Source organism: Vicia villosa, unplaced genomic scaffold (assembly GCF_029867415.1).
Source record: "Vicia villosa cultivar HV-30 ecotype Madison, WI unplaced genomic scaffold, Vvil1.0 ctg.001290F_1_1, whole genome shotgun sequence".
Lineage (NCBI taxonomy): Eukaryota > Viridiplantae > Streptophyta > Magnoliopsida > Fabales > Fabaceae > Vicia > Vicia villosa.
In genome coordinates this window covers 123396-145503 of record NW_026705562.1, presented here as the reverse complement: position 1 = coordinate 145503, position 22108 = coordinate 123396, and the positions used below count along the sequence as shown (strand labels likewise).

Here is a 22108-nt window from a genome sequence, read left to right as displayed (position 1 = left end):
CTTTTGCACTATGGCTTATGAGTTACAGTATCTATACCTTTTTGACTTATGGTCCCATTCCTATGGTATTTGACTTTTAATCCCACTGCTAGGAGCATGACACTAATTGATCAAACTAGAAGCATGCATGCTGAGAGGATAACTTAATTAGTTAATCATGTAAACAGCTTATTCTAGCTCCTTGTTAAAACATTTCATTTATAACTTCTATGGATCAAAAATGCTTCCTAGACCTGTAGTGGCATGCTTGTTGACAAGAGCTAGAGTATTACTGGTTACATAATAAACTTTGCGAACCTTATTTTGTAGCGATTTAATTTTCTTATCACTTTTGACTTGAAACCCATCAAGGCAAGTATATTCATTTGTGAGGGCTGAACTTAACCATGTATTAAGGTCCCCCATTTGGGTGCCAAATGTGCTTCTGCTAAGCCTTCTGAGCACATTCAGTGACCTATGAAGATCGTCAATGGCATCCGCAAAAGTTTCAATACAATCTAAAAGTGCAACTTTATTTCTTCCTCTTAAATGCTCGCGCCTCTTGAAGCTTGACAGATAAGCTTGAACATTCTTAGCCTCTCCGATTGTAACCGACACCCCTGCCCTCGTCCACTTACCAGGGCTTCGTCCAGCACTGTTTGAGAACAGTGCTAGTGAGCGCATACAAAGGTTTTGATACTTAGTTACTATGCAAGCTTCTCTGACATTGTCTGTTCCTCTTTCATATCCTCACCCATGGAAGACGTTACCAATCATTTCCCGTAAAGAGAGTTAAGAAGTCTACTATGATATGGACTATGTTGGCCACTAAATTTCCATATAATTAAAGGAATGTGAGAATAAACGGATAAAGATCTAACTACATTTAAGATGCATTGCTGTTTTCTTTCAACTGCCCTATTTGGTTGGAGATTTTTCAACACAATATTATTCGTGTATATGCCCTTTAAAGATAGGAGACCAAACATGGCAAGTTTGATAACATTATCTTTACAATGTATGAAAGAAAATTGTTTTCAAAGGGTTTGTAAACTTGTAACTGAAACAAAGATTATCAGGAACTTGTAAACTTTTAACAGCATCCTTTCTTATTGAGTGATCTTGAGCAAAGAAAAGTTAGTTTTTTAATTTATTTTTAAACACGCAACACTGTTATTGAATTTTTTAAATAAAATATTTGTAGATAGTCATAGCCTTCTCCGACTTTAGACATTAGTCTATCCAATTTATCAAGAAAACATGAGTTTAAGACTTACTCTAGAGAAGAAAAAAAGAAGAGAAACTCTTTGACATGGGTACTACCGACTTTTCAATTAATAAATGTAATAGGCCTATAAGTTCCATTCATCATCATGTGATTATGAGGCCATACCTCCGACATGATACCAAAGTAGTTTCCTAGCCAACCTTAATTTAATTAAAATAGGCCAACCGAATAGTTAACAAGTTGAACTTGAAGCAAGATGAAACAAAGTAGTAGTTTGGCACTTATCAGTATAAAAATAGAATGGAAAAGATAGGAGTGACCTTTAGAGTTCTTATAGTTGAATTAGTGAAATGTATGACTAGTATTGAGAATGGTAGATTCTTTCAAACTTTCAAAGCTAACTGTTACTGCCATGTCTTACTTTACTGCACCTTTTTAGGTAGGTTTATATATCTATATATATATATATATATATATATATATATATATATATATATATATATATATATATATATATATATATATATATATATATATATATATATATATATATATATAGATATGAGTGTGCGCGCTTAACATATGTGTGATGTTGGTATTTATATATATAACATGATCAAATTGGTGTGCTGATAGTAGTAGTAAAATACTAACCTTTATACAAATGTTATGTATACTTGTTAAAAATTGAGTTATACAAAATATTTTTATTTTTCCGAAAATTGCCTTGATCAGATTTTATTATTATTTTAAAATCAAACTAAATTTATTTTAATTGCATATATAAATTTTAATAGTTATCTATTTTGTTATTAATTAGATTGCTGATTGGAATTTAATATTAATTTAGATTTGATTTGTTTATATATATATATATATATATATATATATATATATATATATATATATATATATATATATATATATATCCTTATAGGACTAAGACCTTGAAATTGGGTATATAATTCGTAGGTAGAACCCAATTTGGTTGTTAGAACCAGTTGTTAACTAGTTATGTATGTTACTTGTTAGGAAATATGGATCGGAAATGGATGTCTGCCAATCGAGCGTCAAAAGAATACGAAGACGAGGTTCAAGAGTTTGTTGGATTTGCTATCGCTCATGCCGTAGACACTAGTAAAATCATATGCCCTTGCTTAGAATGTTGTTATACGGATGTCAGTGCAAATGTTTTGGAAGATCACTTAATATGTAATGGAATTGACAAAAGTTATACATGTTGGATAATGCACGGGGAAAAGAATACCAAGTCAACAATGAGGAGCAGTGGGAGAGATACATCAAATGATTTTGAAAAAGATACGAATACTGAGTTTGATAGAGTTGAAGATTTTGTGAATGTAATTGAAGAAGATCTTCGTGATTGTCCTCAAATGTTTGAGAGACTAGTAAGTGATGCAGAGACTCCATTGTACGAAGGATGTACTAAATTTACAAGATTGTCTACGGTCTTAAAATTGTATAACTTAAAAGCACGCCATGGATGGTCTGATAGGAGTTTCACAGACTTGTTGACTTTGTTAAGTGAGATTTTGCCTAAGAATAATGTGCTCCCTAGTCGAACCTATGAGGCTAAACGATTATTATGTTCTATTGGCATGAGTTATGAGAAGATACATGCTTGTCCAAATGATTGCATCTTATTTCGTAATGAGTATGCATCATTAAATATGTGTCCTAAATGTAATGCCCCACGATATAAGAAGAAAGAAACAGCTCCAGCCAAAATGCTATGGTATTTTTCGATAATACCAAGATTTAGGCGCATGTATCGTAATGAGGAAGATGCAAAGAACTTAACATGGCATGCAAATGAAAGGGTTGTTGATGGAATGCTCCGACATCCTGCAGATTCTCCTCAATGGGCAAAAATTGATCATGATTACCCAGATTTTGGGCAGGAAGAAAGAAACCTACGTCTCGCATTGTCTACTGACGGAATAAACCCTCATGGTATTCAGAGTAGTAAAATTACTTCTTTGCCAGTGATTTTGTTGATTTATAACCTACCTCCATGGCTATGCATGAAGCGCAAGTACACGATGTTGACTATGTTAATTTCAGGGCCTAAGCAACCAGGAAATGATATAGACTTATACTTGGCTCCATTGATTGAAGATTTGAAGCATATGTGGGAGACAGGTGTAGAGGTATATGATGAGTATAAAAAGGAATCCTTCAAATTGAGGGCTATGTTATTTGGAACAATCAATGATTTTCCCGCATATGGAAATCTATCAGGTTACAGTGTCAAAGGACAGCTTGCATGCCCCTTATGTGAAGATAATACACATTCAATACGGTTGGATCACTGTATGAAAAATGTATTTCTTGGACACCGTAGATTCTTAAATACCAACCATCGTTTTCGAAAATTGAGAAAAGCATTTAATGGTAAATCAGAAGAAAAAAGAGCTCCTTTGCCTTTGACGGGTGATCAATTATACCAAAAGGTAAAGCTTTTGAGCACTAATTTTGGAAAGCCTTTTTCAAGTGAACTTGTCACGGGAGGATGGAAAAAAAAGTCAATTTTCTTTGAATTGCCATATTGGAAGTCGTTGTATGTTAGACATTTTCTCGATGTGATGCATATTGAAAAAAATGTTTTTGAAAGTGTCGTTGGTACATTACTCAATCTTCCAGGAAAGTCAAAGGATGGCCTGAAGGCAAGGTTAGACCTGCAAAGTATGGGAATAAGAAATGAATTGCAGCCAGTTAAGAGGGAGGGTAAGCGTACATTTCTACCTCCAGCAGCTCATACTCTGTCAAGAAAAGAGAAAAAGATCTTGTGTAAGGTTCTTCATAACATTAAAGTTTCAGAGGGCTACTCATCAAACATTAAGAGTGTGGTATCTATGAAAGATCTCAAATTGAAGGGTTTAAAGTCTCATGATTGTCATGTTTTAATGGAGAACTTTCTTCCAGTAGCTATACGTTCCATTTTACCTGAAAATGTGCGATGGACCATAACTAAACTTTGTTTTTTCTTCAAAGCCATTTGTAGCAAAGTTATTGACCCTGAGAAGTTGCCGATATTACAAAAGGAAATTGTTGTCACATTATGTGAACTTGAGATATATTTTCCACCCTCATTTTTTGACATAATGGTTCATCTAACCGTCCATCTTATCATGGAAACACAATATTGTGGACCGGCTTATATGAGGTGGATGTACCCGATTGAGCGTTACATGAAGATAATAAAAGGGTATGTGAAGAATCGAAGTCGACCAGAGGGTTGTATTGTTGAACGATATTTAGTTGAAGAAGCTATTGAGTTTGGTAATGAATACCTCTCTAATGTTGAGTCCATAGGGCTTCCAATGTCACGACACTCTGGAAAAACAACAGGGGAAGGGATTGGTGCAAGTAAACTAGTGACCATGTCAGACATCGAATTGGAACAAGCACATTTGTATGTATTACACAATGCTGATGAGGTTGAGCCATATGTTGAAAAGCACAAGGAAATCCTTCAAAGTTTGAACCCTAACAGGAGTGAAAATTGGTTAACAAGAGAGCATAATCAAAGTTTCATATCATGGCTAAAAGAACATATTTTTTCAGAAATTGCCAAAAATCCTTATTCAATTTCAGAAAGATTGAGATGGTTAGCAAATGGTCCTAATTCAAATGTTCTATCGTACTCTGGTTATATAATTAATAAGTATACATTTTATACCAAAGAACATGATCACCAAAGCACTATGCAAAATAGCGGTGTCACACTCATAGCTGAATCTGTGCATATCTCAAGTTCCAAAGACAGAAATCCTGCATTTTCCAAATTGTCATATTTTGGGGTCATTGAACGTATTTGGGAGTTGGATTACTCATGCTTTCAAGTTCCCATGTTTGGTTGCAAGTGGGTTGACAACAACAATGGCCTTCAAGTTGACCCTGGGTTCATGAAGGTCGATCTTAATAAAGTGGGTTATAAAGACGAGCCTTTTATTTTAGCATCACAAGCTCACCAAGTATTCTATGTCACTGATCCCGCCGATGAAAAGTGGTCTATTGTGTTTCTAAGTAACAAAATAAATGATCACCACACTCAAAGTATAGACGTTGAGGATGATCCTTTCTTTAATACATCGCAATCCCTTGAGGATGAATCAATTATAGATGATACTCTTTATATGAGAAACGATCACAATGATGGGATTTGGATCAATCCATCATTTTATGTAACTAGAAAAAACAAAAGTAGGAATCGAATTACAAGGAAGAGGAAAAGGAAGTCATGATCTTGTATGGTTTATTAATCTAAGTGTCATCCCATGTTTTTGTCGCATCGCTTGAAAATTGTCTTAAATGTAAATGAATGAAATGTTGTTTAAGAAGCATACTTTATGTTTTATGTTACTGACATTTGTAGTAGTTGTCAATAGTTTTTGTTGTTTTATATTGGATGACTATTGTATCTCCTTTATTGAATGAAACAATGTAAGCACAGCCACAAATCTAATATTTTTACACTTTTTACAGGTTAAATATGGTTGTTACTAATGATGAAAGTGGATCGTCTAGTTCAAAAACAGTTGGTAAACGTGGTGTGACCCGATTGCAAACAATTCACAAAGCCAAAAGCAATGGAAAGAGGATTGAGGTAAAATAGAAAGAGTTTTGTGAGACCGTTGATTCTTTTAGAATATTCGTGAGATTGTTGATACTTTATCTGCACTTTAACTTTGTTATAGGTTCAATGGAATGCAAGGGGTCAACCAATCAAGCATAATAGCAAGAGTTTTGCTAGTTATATTGGTATCACAGTTCGTCGGTTAGTTTCAATTAGTTTGGACAGTTGGAGTGCAAAAAAAAATAAAGAGGCTATAGGGGTTTATAAGCAAAACATTTGGGATGAAATTGAAGTAACACACTAACTCAAACTTGTTGTAAAATTTTAATTCCGTAAATCTATCTTTTTGGATGTTTAAATAAATTGAACCGTGTTTAATAAATTGAACTATTTGCCGAAAGCTTTTGTAATTGGCGAAGAACATCGTGCATTTATATATAAATAAGCTGGAAAGTTGCACAGGGCATTCAGGACAAAAATGGCAAAGTCCTATCTAAGAGATAGTAATGGTGGTTTTGTTAAACATCGACCCGCGAAATATTCTTACTGTATAAAACAAGAGGATTGGGATAAATTTGTAGCTCAACGTATGACTGAAAAGTTTCAGGTAATATAGTTTGTCATTCTTTATCTCTATCCATTATGCATACAAATTTTCATATCGATGTTAACACTTTGCTATATGATATGAAAGTTAAGTCTGAACTGTTGAGAGACCATAAAGAAATGTCTTTATTGGTTAAACATATCAATTATTACAGGTGGATGTTTTTTACCGGATGATTCTTTATTCTTTTTCATCACTACTGCCACTACTCGTTCTGTTTTTGAAAAGCAGTGTCATTTACGTTAAATTAAATGGTGGATTTGACTCTTCCAATGTGGGAAATATGAGATACTAGTTTGAGTTGTCTTCTAAATATCTTCAAGTTTTATTATTAAAAGGCTAAGCTTTTCCTTCATGTTCTTATATAGAAGTTACTGCTGATGTTTAATAAATGTGATAGAAACAACTAAGTTATACAAACCTCATTTTTTTTTGACAAATATGACTAGTGTACATCTCATTGATCACAGTCAATCAATGAAAAAATTGTTATTGTAATTAAAAAACGACACTAGTTTATTTTTTCCTTATGAAGACCAAGTGTGCCTTTTAAATATTCCTTTAAAGAACCAAGAATATCATGGTTGTATTATTATTTGTATTACAGGAACTTTAAATAATTTGTATTATATGTTATGAATTTATCTAGTATACAATACATCTTTTATTCATATCTCTTTGGTTTAAATAATGCAGAAAGTGAGTTGTGAAAATCGAGAAAGAGCGTCGAATCCTCAACATCCCTATAGAAAGTCACGTCTAGGGTGTGCTCGTCTTGAAGCTGATATGGTAATTATGTGTATAAAATTAGTGTACAAGATTATAAATTATTTTTTTAATTGCTATGTTAATTTGTCAAAATGTATATATAGGTAGAAGAGTCGGGAGTTGATGAGATAAATCGTTCTCAAGTGTGGAAAGCTGCCCGCGTCAATAAGGATGGGGTGATTGATAATGAGAATGTTCAAAGAGTTGTGGATCAATGTGTAAGTCGAATGTTAATATTTATTGAATGTACTAAATATATAAGTGGTCGATAATTGAAGTTTTATATGAGTTGATGTGTCCCATTTAATTTCCAGACTTCATTATTTTGTTTTGCATCAATTTCATGTCTTTTATATTTATCGATGTCAGGAGAAGTTAACAGAAGCTCTGACAGAAGAAGAGAGACAAGACATTGGTCCTACGGACATATTATTTGAGGCTCTAAATCTCCCAAACTATTCTGGGCGTGTTAGGAGTTACGGTTTTGGGGTATGTTCTAAGGACATATTTCCACGCCAAATTCGCCCCACACAAATGGACTTTCAAAAATTGTATGGCTTTTGCAACACACTCAAAAGTAGATTGGAGGTGCTAGAGAGAGAGAAGTTGGAGAGAGATAAGTTGGATAGAGAAAAGATAGAGAGGCAAAAAACTGAAGAAGTGGTTGAGAAAGAACAACCTGAAAAAGTGGCACAGAGCTTGCAACAACTTGAAAAAGTGGAAGAAAGTCAACAACTTGAAAAAGTGGCAGAAAGACAAAATCTCAACAAGTGTCAAAGAACTTGAAGCAGCGTGAAAAAGGGACACAAAGGCAAGAACCAAGTGATAAAGGTTCTTGCAACCCTGGATCATTTGGAAATATTCCCGAGGTAAATGATTTCTTTAAATAATTTGTATTATATGTTACGAAGTTATCTGGTAAATGATTTCATTATGAATTGATCACATTTCATACATACCTTACAAGTTCATATTGAGAACCTTTGAAAACCTTACTTGGAAATTTAGTTACTTGGTAAACACATAATGTTTGTGTTTTCTGCTTGTTTTTGAATAAATTACTATTGTGAACAGATGTTTAATCACCCATGAAATGGAAGGAATGAGTCTTGTTGTTATATTTAGTGAATGGAAGAGCATTCTATGATATATGACCAGCCTTAGTTAAATTCAATGAGAGGCTGAAGGTAAGCTTAAGGTGACAAAAAATTATGTTAGAAAGATTAAGTTAAGCTCGAGTTAGATTGAAAATTTAGAATGAAACAGTTTGTAACTTATGGTAGTAGAGTTGACATCCAACTATTACACGTGTATTTATTAACATGTATGTACATTATATTAAAAGAGTGCAAATGTAGTGAAGCTATGCTGGTATTCGTACTATGAATTTCTATTATAAATGTTATGTTAGGTATGGTAAGATTGGCTTAAGTAGTTAAGGATGTGAACAGTGATGCTAGGATGCAATTTCTAAGCATTATCTTAAAAGATGTTATGTTCATATTGAGAAAAGAATTGAGGAAAGAGCTTACAGTTTCTCAATGATGGTTAATCTGTTTTATTAATGTTTAGAATTCATATATGTTTGTTTTGTAAATAAATATATTAATGTTTTTATTCATATCTCTTTGGTTTAGGGTCTCTTTCCTGTTAATATATATTTATCATCGCCGAGTCGGTGTTTGGTTGCTCGTGACAAACTATATAACACCAAAGGTAACACAGTGCAGGGCATGACGTTACCACCTGGATATGTCAAGGTTAATATCGAAGTTGCTATTGTGCCAAATGCTCCGTTGCCGATATCTGTTGATGGTGGAGATGTATCGATGGTTTGTCATGGAATAGGAACAATTGTGCCACGGCCAATGAAACTTCTTGAATTTGTTGCTGAATGTGAAAAGGTAAATTACCTATTATCAACTTGCTTGGTCGCAATTTTGTTTTATTATTTTATCACTAACCTTAATTAATACAACTTTTTAGAATCCTGATCAATCCCAAAACAAAGCTAAGAATACCCAACGAAGTGTTGATTCTGTTTCATCACCTAACAAAAGCAACAAAAAATCCAAAATTGAAGAGTCTCCTAGAGTTGGCGGTTCAACCGTGAAGGATAGAAAAACACTTAGAAAGGGAGGGTTTGAATAAGTGTAGCTTTAAAAACTTGACAGATAAAAATAAATTGCACAGTTATTTTTATCCTGGTTCGTTGTTAACTAAACTACTCCAGTCCACCCCCGCAGAGATGATTTACCTCAACTGAGGATTTAATCCACTAATCGCACGGATTACAATGGTTATCCACTTAGTCAGCAACTAAGTCTTCCAGAGTCTTTTGATCACACACTGATCACTCCAGGAACAACTGCTTAGATACCCTCTAAGACTTTTCTAGAGTATTCTGATCCACACGATCACTCTAGTTACAACCTGCTTAGATAACCTCTAAGACTTCCTAGAGTATTCTGATCCACACGATCACTCTAGTTCCTTACAACTTAATGTAATCAATTCTAAGAGTATTACAATTGCTTCTTAAAAGCTATGATCACAAACTGTGATATTTCTCTTAACGTTTAAGCTTAATCTCACTAATATATTACAACAGCAATGTAGTGAGCTTTGATTGAAGATGAAGTTTCTGAGCTTTGAATTTGAACAGCGTTTCAGCAAGTTAATTGTTTTGCAAATCGTCAACCTTGCTTCTCATCAGAACTTCATATTTATAGGCGTTGGAGAAGATGACCGTTGAGTGCATTTAATGCTTTGCGTGTTCCGTACAGCATCGCATTTAATGTTATACGCTTTTGTCAACTACCTCGAGCCTTGTTCACGCTGTGTCTACTGACGTAGCCTTTAATAGCTTTTAACGTTCCTTTTGTCAGTCAGCGTAGCTTGCCACTTGTACTTCCTTCTGATCTGATGTTTGTGAATACAACGTTTGAATATCATCAGAGTCAAACAGCTTGGTGCACAGCATCTTCTGATCTTCTGACCTTGAAGTGCTTCTGAGCGTGATACCATCAAAACTTCAGTGCTTCTGATCTCATGTTCTTCTGATGCTTCCATAGACCCATGTTCTGATTCTGCTTCGACCATCTTCTGATGTCTTGCCAGACCATATTTTGATGTTGCATGCTGAACCCTTTGAGACAAAGCTTCTGAGCGCTGAATTATGCATACTCTTTATATATTTCCTGAAAAGGAAATTGCATTGGATTAGAGTACCATATTATCTTAAGCAAAATTCATATTATTGTTATCATCAAAACTAAGATAATTGATCAGAACAAATCTTGTTCTAACAATCTCCCCCTTTTTGATGATGACAAAAACATATATAAATGATATGAATTTGCGATCAGAAAGAGCAGACGGCAAAAGACAAATTACACAGCTATAGCATAAGCATATGAATATGTCTCCCCCTGAGATTAACAATCTCCCCCTGAGATAAATAATCTCCCCCTGAAATAAATACTCGAAGAACTTTAATAAAAGACTTCCCTGATTATTTCGGTAGAGACGATCACATAAGCTTCTGTCTTTAGAGAATTCATAGCTTCTGACTTCTGCTTCCATTGGACAGCTTCAGAACTAGAATTTCTTTAGATCCCTAGAACACTCACAGCTTCTGATTCCTGCTTCCATCTAGGACAGCTTCAGAACTTGAATTTCTTTGATCTTCTGAACATTCACGGCTTCTGACTTCTGCTTCCATCTAGGACAGCTTCAGAACTTGAATTTCTTTGATCTTCTGAACATTCACAGCTTCTGACTTTTGCTTCCATCTAGGACAGCTTCAGAACTTGAATTTCTTTGATCTTCTGAACATTCACAGCTTCTGATTTCTGCTTCCATTTAGGACAGCTTCAGAACTTGAGTTTTCTGGATCTTTAGAACATTCACAGCTTCTGATTTCTGCTTCCCTCGGATAGCTTCAGAGCTTTGAATTTCTACCAACATCACTTCATGCTAGATTTGTATCAGAACATTGTTGAATGTACCAGAGCATCATCAGAGCATCTCTACATCCTGAAATGTTACAGAACAAAAACTAAACGACAAAAGTCAGCATGAACGAGTCAGAACATAAAATGTATATTAGAACACATGATATGTATCAGAGCCATATAGGCTGAAATAATGTATCAGAGCGAATAGAATTTTGTCAAAGCAAATAGACAAATATGGATCAAATTCTATTATCAGTGCTTCTGATTCATTCTTCTTTCTTGCTTCTGATTTCTGAAGCTTGACAGCACTCAGCTTGCTTCAGTTTCCATGAGCTTATTCTTTTTACAGAATAACACTTCTTATGGTTTTGCTTCTTGTGTTTGCTTTGAAGATTCTCTTCACTTCTTTATACCTGCAAAACACTTAAACCATATAGAACTTGCAGTTCTTGTTAGTAAATGTGTGGGAGCTTTACCCAGCAACTGATAGATTTAATCAAATCATTTATCATTTATCTTCTCCCCCTTTTTGTCATAACATCAAAAAGAATGTTTCAAAAGATTCATATGAATAAAACGACAAATAAAATCACTGGAATGTAAAAGCAAAGAAACTTTTCATTGATAATCAAAAGATATTACAAAAGGTTCCTATGTTTAACAAGATGAGAAACATTCCTAGCAAATACATAAAAAGTCATCCCAAGAGGAAATGACTACAAAAATTAAAAACAAAACCCTAGCAAGACACATTCTGTGTCATCCCATCAAGAATCCCGGTGGTCTTCTTGTCTTCCAGACTAGAACCTCCACTGTAGGAGAGATTCCAGAGACCAAAGAGGAAGAGAGGGACAGTTCACAGACAGAGAGCTACTGTTGCAAACGGGGCTTTCTCTTAACATAGAAGTTAAGAATATCATTCTTAACCTCTTCCCATAACTCAAGAAAGTCTTCTGTCTTTGGGTGAAAGTTGATAACAACATCAAAGAAGAGGTCTGACTTGAGAGGTATTAGGAGAGCCATCCCGAGATATGCAGAGATCTGCCGCCTTTGAGTCATAGGTTTGAACTAGGATTTTATAAAAAAAACTTTGTTTGAGCAAGAGAAAACAAACAGGAGAGAGAGAGAAAAAAACTTGATGAGGAATGCAAAGAGATAGAGAAGAACAAACAGAGACAGAGTGTAATAGAGAAAAATATAAGAGGGAAAGAGAAGCGTTTGAAGAGTATTTAAAAGAAAATAAAATGAAACAAATGATGAATAGCATTTAATGTTGCGTGACATGAGGAGAGATAATAAAGACAAATGAGGTGACTAGCACAGTTACCTATGGTCGGCGTCCCTTCAACTGCACGCGCGCTTATCCATGAATAGTAACGACAGGTTTACCATCCCGAGATAAAACGTTACAGCTATTTTGCTTTAAAAGAGGTTCTAAATCAACTTAGACAATGAAACGTTAGTAATAACCGAATCATAATTTCTAAAAGATTTCAATCAGAACTTCTGATTTAAAAAGAAATCCACATTCATTTCAGAAGATACTCATACGTAAGAACTTCTCATCTTCTCATTCTGGGCATAAATCCATACTGATGTTCTTCAGAATGAACTTAAACCTATCTTCAGCCAGGGGTTTTGTAAAGATATCAGCCCATTGATGGTCTGTATCCACAAAGTTTAACGATATAACACCCTTCTGAACATAGTCCCTTATGAAATGATGTTTAATCTCAATATGTTTAGCCTTTGAATGAAGAATAGGATTCTTAGATAAACATATAGCAGAAGTATTATCACAGAATATAGGAATGTTACTCTCATATATCTGATAATCTTCTAACTGACTCTTCATCCAGAGCATCTGTGTACTGCAACCAGCAGCAGCGACGTATTCTGCTTCTGTTGTTGATAGAGCAATAGTTGCTTGCTTCTTGCTATACCAGGAGATCAAATGACTTCCAAGAAATTGGCAACTTCCTGAAGTACTCTTTCTTTCAATTCTGTCCCCAGCATAGTCAGCATCGCAGAATCCTACTAAGTTGTATTCTTTAGATTTTCTGTAAACTAAGCCAACATTAGTAGTACCTTTCAGATACCTTAGAATTCTCTTAACAGCAGTTAAATGAGATTCTCTAGGATCTGATTGGAATCTAGCACACAAACAAACACTGAACAGAATGTCAGGTCTAGAAGCAGTCAAATATAGAAGAGATCCAATCATACCTCTGTATAACTTCTGATCTACCTTCTTACTTACCTCATCCTTACCTAGGATGCATGTTGGATGCATAGGAGTTTTGGCTTCTTTGCAGTCTAGAAGATTAAACTTCTTCAGAAGTTCCTTCACATACTTGGTTTGGTGAACATACGTTCCTTCTGATGTTTGATTTATTTGTATTCCAAGGAAGTACTTGAGTTCTCCCATCATGCTCATTTCAAACTCAGCCTGCATAGACTCAGCAAACTCCTTTCCAAGTGTAGCATTAGATGTTCCAAAAATAATATCATCTACATATATTTGACAAATTAAAATATCCTTTTTAAAGGTTTTACAAAAGAGAGTAGTGTCCACTTTTCCTCTAGTGAAACCATTATCCAGAAGGAAAGAACTTAAGCGTTCATACCAAGCTCTGGGAGCTTGTTTCAATCCATACAACGATTTCTTTAGTTTAAAAACATGATTAGGAGACATAGAGTCTTCAAAACCAGGAGGTTGATGGACATAAACTTCTTCATCTATATAACCGTTTAAGAAGGCACTCTTAACATCCATCTGATAAAGAGTGATGTTATGTTGAGTGGCAAATGAAATTAATAGACGAATAGATTCTAACCTGGCCACTGGTGCAAAGGTTTCTGTATAGTCAATCCCTTCTTGCTGACTATAACCCTGAGCCACCAGTCTGGCTTTGTTCCTTACCACTTCACCTTTCTCACTGAGCTTGTTTCTGAAGACCCATTTTGTACCGATTATATTGAATCCATCTGGTCTAGGAACAAGATCCCAAACATCATTCCTTGTAAACTGATTCAGTTCTTCTTGCATAGAAATTATCCAGTCTGGATCTTCTAGAGCATGATCAACAGAAGTTGGCTCGATCAAAGATACAAGACCTAATTGACAGTCTGCATTGTTCTTAAGGAATGCTCTTGTTCTGATAGGATCATCCTTCTTTCCAAGAATGACATCTTCTGAATGATCAGAGATGAGTCTGGATGATCTTCTGACAGATGGTTCTTCAGAAATGCTTAGATTCTCCAGAGAAGCTGATACTTGATCTTCCGATTCTTTGCTTCTGAGAAGCTCTGCTTCTGATGCGTTGCTTCTTGGCTCAACAACTTCTGATATATCAATATCACAATCTGCAAAATTATCAAACTGCTTTGGTTTTTCAGAACCAAGCTTATCATCAAACCTGATATTGATTGATTCTTCTACAATCAATGTTTCAGTATTGTATACTCTGTAGCCTTTTGAGCGTTCAGAATATCCAAGAAGGAAACATTTTTGTGCTTTGGAATCAAACTTACCAAGATGATCTTTAGTGTTCAGAATAAAGCATACACATCCAAAAGGATGGAAATATGAAATGTTGGGCTTTCTATTCTTCCACAATTCATAAGGAGTCTTATTTAGAATAGGTCTAATAGAGATTCTATTCTGAATATAGCATGCAGTGTTTATTGCTTCTGCCCAGAAATGCTTAGCCATATTGGTTTCATTGATCATGGTTCTGGCCATTTCTTGCAGAGTCCTATTCTTTCGTTCTACAACTCCATTTTGCTGTGGAGTTCTAGGACAAGAGAAATCATGGGCAATACCATTTTCTTTGAAGAATTCTTCAAAGGATCTGTTCTCAAATTCACCACCATGATCACTTCTAACCTTTATGATTTTACACTCTTTTTCAGATTGAATCTGAATGCAGAAATCAAAGAACACTGAATGAGACTTATCCTTGTGTTTCAAGAATTTTACCCACGTCCAGCGGCTATAATCATCTATGATGACTAATCCATATTTCTTCCCTCTGACAGATGCTGTTTTGACTGGGCCAAACAGATCAATGTGCAAGAGTTCTAATGGCCTTGAGGTAGAAACAACATTCTTGGACTTGAATGCAGGTTTGGAGAACTTGCCCTTCTGACATGCTTCACAAAGAGCATCTGATTTGAATTTCAGATTAGGGAGTCCTCTGACAAGATCCAGTTTGTTAATATGAGAAATCTTTCTCAAACTAGCATGACCTAATCTTCTGTGCCAGACCCACTGCTCTTCAGAAACAGACATAAGACAAGTCACCTTCTGACTCATAAGATCTTGCAGATCTGTCTTATAAATGTTGTTCTTCCTCTTGCCTGTAAATAGGATTGAGCCATCCTTCTGATTTACAGCCTTGCAAGACTTTTAATTAAAGATTATATCATAACCATTGTCACTCAATTGACTGATAGATAAGAGGTTATGTGTTAATCCTTCTACAAGAAGTACATTAGAAATGGAAGGAGAGTTACCAGACTTTATAGTTCCAGAGCCAATTATCTTGCCCTTCTGATCTCCTCCAAACTTGACTTCTCCTCCAGACTTAAGCACCAGGTCTTGGAACATAGACCTTCTTCCTGTCATGTGTCGTGAGCATCCAGAGTCCAGGTACCACGACATGTTGTGCTTTGTCCTTTTTGCAGCCAAGGATATCTGCAGTAGGAATAATCTTATCCTTAGGTACCCACATTTTCTTGGGTCCTTTCTTGTTAGATTTTCTCAAGTTCTGATTGAACTTGGGTTTAACATTGTAAGCAATAGGAGGAACAGCATGATAATTTTTAATGTGAGTTTCATGATATTTCCTAGGTTGTGTCACATGCTTTTTGGTGTGTGTTATGTGAAAACTTTGAGCATGTGAAGTGTGCCTAATATCATGGGAGTGGCCATACTTGAACTGATCATACAATGGCTTGTATGTGAATTTCATTTCATCAACCGGTTCAAGTTTGTATGGGGTTTCACCCTCAAAACCAATGCCGACTCTTTTGTTTCCAGACACAGCATATATCATAGAAGCTAGCTGACTTCTGCCAATACTTCTAGATAAGAACTTCCTGAAACTTAAATCATATTCTTTCAGAATATGGTTTAGACTAGGAGTGGATTTTTCTGAATCAGAAGGAGATCCAACATTATTGGATAATTTTAAAAGTTTTTCTTTTAATTCAGAATTCTCCAACTCAAGCTTCTTTGTTTCAAATTCAAATAGCTTTTTCAGCTTTTTGTATTTGAGACTGATCTGAGACTTGAGTTCCAGAAGTTCAGTTAGACCGGAAACTAACTCATCTCTAGTAAGTTCAGAAAATACCTCTTCAGAATCTGATTCTGATGTAGATTCTGATCCGTCATCTTCTGTCGCCATCAGCGCACAGTTAGCCTGCTCATCTTCAGAGTCTGAATCATCTTCTGACTCATCCCAGGTTGCCATAAGACCTTTCTTCTTATGAAACTTCTTCTTGGGATTTTCCTTCTGAAGTTTTGGACATTCATTCTTGAAGTGTCCAGGCTCATTGCATTCATAGCACATGACCTTCTTCTTGTCAAATCTTCTGTCATCAGAAGATTCTCCACGTTCAAATTTCTTTGAACTTCTGACGCCTCTGAACTTCCTTTGCTTGTTCTTCCAGAGTTGATTTAGCCTTCTGGAGATCAAGGACAGTTCATCTTCTTCTTCAGATTCTGATTCTTCAGGATCTTCTTCTCTAGCCTGAAAAGCGTTAGTGCATTTCTTGATATTGGATTTTAATGCAATAGACTTACCTTTCTTTTGAGGCTCATTTGCGTCCAGCTCTATTTCATGACTCCTCAAGGCACTGATAAGCTCTTCCAGAGAAACTTCATTCAGATTCTTTGCAATCTTGAATGCAGTCACCATAGGACCCCATCTTCTGGGTAAGCTTCTGATGATCTTCTTTACGTGATCAGCCTTGGTGTATCCCTTGTCAAGAACTCTCAATCCAGCAGTAAGAGTTTGAAATCTTGAAAACATCTTTTCAATGTCTTCATCATCCTCCATCTTGAAGGCTTCATACTTCTGGATTAAAGCGAGAGCTTTAGTCTCCTTGACTTGAGCATTTCCTTCATGAGTCATTTTCAAGGACTCATATATGTCATAGGCCGTTTCCCTGTTAGATATCTTCTCATACTCAGCATGAGAGATAGCATTCAGCAAAACAGTTCTGCATTTATGATGATTCCTGAAAAGCTTCTTCTGATCATCATTCATTTCTTGCCTTGTCAGCTTTACGCCACTGGCATTTACTGGATGTTTGTAACCATCCATCAGAAGATCCCATAGATCACCATCTAGACCAAGAAAGTAACTTTCCAGTTTATCTTTCCAGTATTCAAAGTTTTCACCATCAAATACCGGCGGTCTAGTATAACCATTGTTACCGTTGTGTTGCTCAGCAGAGCCAGATGTAGATGCAGGTGTAGACTTTGCAGTTTCATCAACCATCTTTTACTGAAGCGTTTTTCTCTTCCTGAATCTTTTCTAAACACGGTTAAGTGCTTGCACCTTAGAACCAGGCTCTGATGCCAATTGAAGGATAGAAAAACACTTAGAAAGGGGGGGTTTGAATAAGTGTAGCTTTAAAAACTTGACAGATAAAAATAAATTGCACAGTTATTTTTATCCTGGTTCGTTGTTAACTAAACTACTCCAGTCCACCCCCGCAGAGATGATTTACCTCAACTGAGGATTTAATCCACTAATCGCACGGATTACAATGGTTCTCCACTTAGTCAGCAACTAAGTCTTCCAGAGTCTTCTGATCACACACTGATCACTCCAGGAACAACTGCTTAGATACCCTCTAAGACTTTTCTAGAGTATTCTGATCCACACGATCACTCTAGTTACAACCTGCTTAGATAACCTCTAAGACTTCCTAGAGTATTCTGATCCACACGATCACTCTAGTTCCTTACAACTTAATGTAATCAATTCTAAGAGTATTACAATTGCTTCTTAAAAGCTATGATCACAAACTGTGATATTTCTCTTAACGTTTAAGCTTAATCTCACTAATATATTACAACAGCAATGTAGTGAGCTTTGATTGAAGATGAAGTTTCTGAGCTTTGAATTTGAACAGCGTTTCAGCAAGTTAATTGTTTTGCAAATCGTCAACCTTGCTTCTCATCAGAACTTCATATTTATAGGCGTTGGAGAAGATGACCGTTGAGTGCATTTAATGCTTTGCGTGTTCCGTACAGCATCGCATTTAATGTTATACGCTTTTGTCAACTACCTCGAGCCTTGTTCACGCTGTGTCTACTGACGTAGCCTTTAATAGCTTTTAACGTTCCTTTTGTCAGTCAGCGTAGCTTGCCACTTGTACTTCCTTCTGATCTGATGTTTGTGAATACAACGTTTGAATATCATCAGAGTCAAACAGCTTGGTGCACAGCATCTTCTGATCTTCTGACTTTGAAGTGCTTCTGAGCGTGATACCATCAGAACTTCAGTGCTTCTGATCTCATGTTCTTCTGATGCTTCCATAGACCCATGTTCTGATTCTGCTTCGACCATCTTCTGATGTCTTGCCAGACCATGTTCTGATGTTGCATGCTGAACCCTTTGAGACAAAGCTTCTGAGCGCTGAATTATGCATACTCTTTATATATTTCCTGAAAAGGAAATTGCATTGGATTAGAGTACCATATTATCTTAAGCAAAATTCATATTATTGTTATCATCAAAACTAAGATAATTGATCAGAACAAATCTTGTTCTAACAAACCGGTCTTGTAAATTTACCTTTACTTGATATGTATGTGAAAAAAATGATGAGGGTTGGATCTTTAGTTCAAATAAAAATGGAGGAAAGTATATTTGGTTAGGAGTTTTTAGAGCATCTACGTGTAGAGAATATAAAAGAGATTCTTGATCACAACTGGTTAAGTGCCTCTACTATCACTGTATTTTCCAGGTACATATATTATTACAAATGTTCTCTAATCTGAAAAATATATTAATATCAATTGTTGACAAATATATTAATACCAATTGTTGTCGTTCATTTCTAGGTATTTGTATGACAAGTTTATTAGTCCAAATGGATTAATAAATAAGTTCTCCTTCATATCCCCACATGTATCACGGGAGGATAATATAGGAAATGCTGTAGCAAAAATACTCTTGAAAGATGAGGAGTACTTCAAGGATAAGATGATTCTTGCACCTTGCAATCTAGGGTGAGAATTCTATTCAAAATGTTATTAAATTTACGAGAACAAACTATATATTCAATGTAAATTTTTATTGCAATATTCAAATGTTGGGTACATGAAACATTGGGTGTTACTTGTCATCAATCTCGATGCTGAGGTGATATATTACATGGACCCGTTGAATGGTGAGCCAACAAAACATCAAAATTTAAAAACCAAGTTTGAGAAGTGAGTATAGACTCTTTTAATTTAACATTTATATAATTATTCTTAGTTATAATAATTACTTATTTGAAGTTAATTTCATTTTGTCAGTGCGTTGCAAATTTATCTTGCTAATAGTAGTTCTAAAGTGCCTAAAGTCTCCAAGTCAAAGAAAATTTCATGGTCAAAAATTCGGGTATGTCCAAATTAATGTTATTTTTAAACAACTATGTAGAGTAAAAGTAATATATGAAATGTTTTTTTTTGCAGTGTCCCCGTCAAATTAATAGCATTGACTGTGGATATTTTGTGATGCGATTTATGAAAGAGGTCATCATGGAAAATGAAATTATGATCCCCGTAAATGTATGTGATTTTAGTTGTTATTAATTTATAAATTAATGTGATTAAATTCTAATGAAACTATTGATGTTTTTATATTGAAGTACTTTGATGACCACAAATGTCGTACCTACTCTAACGATAAGTTAACTGAGGTCAAGGAGGATTAGGCTACCTATATGGTGGATGATGTGTTCGGTGAGTTTTTTAAAGCATACAATTAATATTTCCTAAAATATTTACAGAATGTTACGGAAGATAAGTATAGAGTGTTGTATTCAAATGTGAGATTTACAGTAACATGTTGAAATATAACTTACTTATTTCCTGCATTATCCTTATCAATTTTAATATTACTGTCATTCCAAGAAGTGAAATATTATATCTCCTTTTATGCATGACAAGGGCAGTTATATTGTTGGCATAATACATGACATACACACATTTGATACCTCACTGAGTTTATATTTTCATGATAAGGTTGTAATACATGTCATACATACATTTGACATTAAACTTTATATTGTTATTTATAATATATATTTAGGTTTTGGTTTGTTGATTATTGCACAAAACATAATTAATATTCTTTCTATGATACAGGAAAACAAGAAGCAATTATTTTGCCTAGCTAGAAAAGTGATTCGATGTCTGGGTTCGGAAGTGCTTTGGTTCGCGAAGTGATTACTACTTGATGTTGTTTTGTTGTCATTTCTTGATTTTTTAGATGTTTTTTCTCTAGTGTAGAATATATGCTGTACTTTTTTTTTTGGAATTTAGTTTGATGCACTTGGACCAAATTAATTACTTGTGGCAAAAGTTTTAGCTTAATTTCATTGAGATCAATGTTGAATCTGGTTTGTTATATCATTTATCACTATTATGTAGTGTAGATTGATCTATATACATAGATACAATTCCTTCCATATTTTTTAATTAATTATATGGCAATGGTAGATATGGTTTCACAAATTTGTTCTTGAATAAGTGGTTATATTTTATTTTCATATATTTTAGTTGATTAATTATTTTTTAATGCATTCTTATGTCATAAAATGCAAATGTCATATAAATAGACCAAAAGAATGATTTTATAAAAAAAAAAGTTGTGCTAGAATAGCGCTTTTTATAGAAAGTGCTATTAATGAGACATGCTATAATAGCACTTTTATGGAAAAGCGCTATCCAAATTGTGCCTTATAATAGCAGTTTGTCTGGAAGTGCTATCAAAATCAAAGCAGAAGACAAATTATAAAGCGCTAAATGTCTATTTTTGTAGCGCTTTTGAAAGAATGCTATTAAATACTGATACTATAATAGCGCTTTTAAGAAAACGCTATTAATTACCGTTACTATAATAGCGCTTTTAAAACGCTATTAAAAAGAAATATTTATAATATCGCCGTGGTCAGTAGCGCTTTTAAGCGCTATTAAAAACAAAAAAAAAAACGCTATTAAATAGCTTTTTTGTAGTAGTGCACTTAACCGTGTTAGAAAAGATTCAGGAAGAGAAAAACACAAAGTTTAGATGGCTGGTGAAGATCTAACACCTACATCTACATCTGCCTCTGCTGAGCAACATAATGGAAATGGTAACAATGGTTATACTACACCACCAGTACTCGATGGTGAAAACTTTGAATATTGGAAAGATAAACTTGAAAGTTACTTTCTTGGTCTAGATGGTGACTTATGGGATCTTCTGGTGGATGGTTACAAACATCCAGTGAAAGCTAGAGGAGTAAAGCTAACAGGACAAGAAATGAGTGATGATCAAAAGAAAGAATTCAAAAATCATCACAAGTGTGGGACTGTTTTGCTGAATGCTATCTGTCATGCTGAATATGAGAAGATATCTAACAGGGAAACTGCCTATGACATATATGAATCATTGAAAATGACTCATGAGGGAAATGCCCAAGTCAAGGAGACTAAAGCTCTTGCCTTGATCCAGAAATATAAAGCTTTCAAGATGGAGGATGATGAAAACATTGAGAAGATGTTCTCAAGATTTCAAATGCTAACTGATGGGCTAAGAGTTCTTGACAAGGGATACACAAAGGCTGATCATGTCAAGAAGATCATCAGAAGCTTGCCACGAAGATGGGGTCCTATGGTGACTGCTTTCAAAATTGCCAAGAATCTGAATGAAGTCTCTCTTGAAGAATTGATCAGTGCTCTGAGGAGTCACGAA

At 34.9% G+C, this 22108-nt stretch overlaps 4 protein-coding genes across 5 annotated transcripts; 3 read left to right on the top strand and 1 right to left on the bottom strand.

Moving 5' to 3' along the window:
- Window positions 1-207: 207 nt before the first annotated feature.
- Window positions 208-1621, bottom strand: LOC131634402 (pectinesterase inhibitor 6-like). Its single transcript, XM_058905066.1, has 2 exons — window positions 1597-1621; window positions 208-728 (listed from the first exon to the last, which is right to left on the bottom strand). The coding sequence occupies exons 1-2, from the start codon at window positions 1619-1621 to the stop codon at window positions 208-210; spliced, it is 546 nt and encodes a 181-aa protein (XP_058761049.1).
- Window positions 1622-3515: 1894 nt separating this feature from the next.
- Window positions 3516-6063, top strand: LOC131634406 (uncharacterized). Its single transcript, XM_058905069.1, has 3 exons — window positions 3516-5544; window positions 5717-5837; window positions 5929-6063. Exon 1 carries the CDS (start codon window positions 3544-3546, stop codon window positions 5473-5475), a length of 1932 nt encoding a protein of 643 aa, XP_058761052.1. The 5' UTR covers window positions 3516-3543; the 3' UTR covers window positions 5476-5544; window positions 5717-5837; window positions 5929-6063.
- A 1028-nt stretch (window positions 6064-7091) lies between these two features.
- LOC131634408 (uncharacterized) lies at window positions 7092-9292 on the top strand. Its single transcript, XM_058905070.1, has 5 exons — window positions 7092-7203; window positions 7287-7400; window positions 7552-8051; window positions 8820-9086; window positions 9169-9292. The coding sequence occupies exons 1-3, from the start codon at window positions 7105-7107 to the stop codon at window positions 7966-7968; spliced, it is 630 nt and encodes a 209-aa protein (XP_058761053.1). The 5' UTR covers window positions 7092-7104; the 3' UTR covers window positions 7969-8051; window positions 8820-9086; window positions 9169-9292.
- A 9660-nt stretch (window positions 9293-18952) lies between these two features.
- On the top strand, window positions 18953-20877 carry LOC131634409 (uncharacterized). Of its 2 annotated transcripts, XM_058905071.1 has the most exons (6): window positions 18955-19127; window positions 19225-19596; window positions 19684-19768; window positions 19843-19938; window positions 20019-20112; window positions 20518-20877. In XM_058905071.1, exons 2-5 carry the CDS (start codon window positions 19484-19486, stop codon window positions 20082-20084), a joined length of 360 nt encoding a protein of 119 aa, XP_058761054.1. In that variant the 5' UTR covers window positions 18955-19127; window positions 19225-19483; the 3' UTR covers window positions 20085-20112; window positions 20518-20877. The 2 variants fall into 2 exon arrangements, with proteins under 2 accessions (XP_058761055.1, XP_058761054.1); XM_058905072.1 differs by lacking the exon at window positions 20518-20877 and having other exon boundaries at window positions 18953-19127; window positions 20019-20113.
- Window positions 20878-22108: the final 1231 nt, after the last annotated feature.

Bases quoted from the DNA above. Each gene is read 5' to 3' on its own strand.
- LOC131634402 (XM_058905066.1), bottom strand. From the start codon at position 1,621: ATGGCAGTAACAGTTAGCTTTGAAA. The intron at 729-1,596 runs GTTTGAAAGAAT...TCCATGGGTGAG, and splicing joins AGTAACAGTTAGCTTTGAAA to GATATGAAAGAGGAACAGAC.
- LOC131634406 (XM_058905069.1), top strand. From the start codon at position 3,544: ATGAAAAATGTATTTCTTGGACACCGTAGATTCTTAAATACCAACCAT.
- LOC131634408 (XM_058905070.1), top strand. From the start codon at position 7,105: ATGCAGAAAGTGAGTTGTGAAAATCGAGAAAGAGCGTCGAATCCTCAA. The intron at 7,204-7,286 runs GTAATTATGTGT...ATGTATATATAG, and splicing joins CTCGTCTTGAAGCTGATATG to GTAGAAGAGTCGGGAGTTGA. The intron at 7,401-7,551 runs GTAAGTCGAATG...TATCGATGTCAG, and splicing joins AAAGAGTTGTGGATCAATGT to GAGAAGTTAACAGAAGCTCT.
- LOC131634409 (XM_058905071.1), top strand. From the start codon at position 19,484: ATGAAACATTGGGTGTTACTTGTCATCAATCTCGATGCTGAGGTGATA. The intron at 19,597-19,683 runs GTGAGTATAGAC...TCATTTTGTCAG, and splicing joins TTAAAAACCAAGTTTGAGAA to TGCGTTGCAAATTTATCTTG. The intron at 19,769-19,842 runs GTATGTCCAAAT...TTTTTTTTGCAG, and splicing joins TTTCATGGTCAAAAATTCGG to TGTCCCCGTCAAATTAATAG.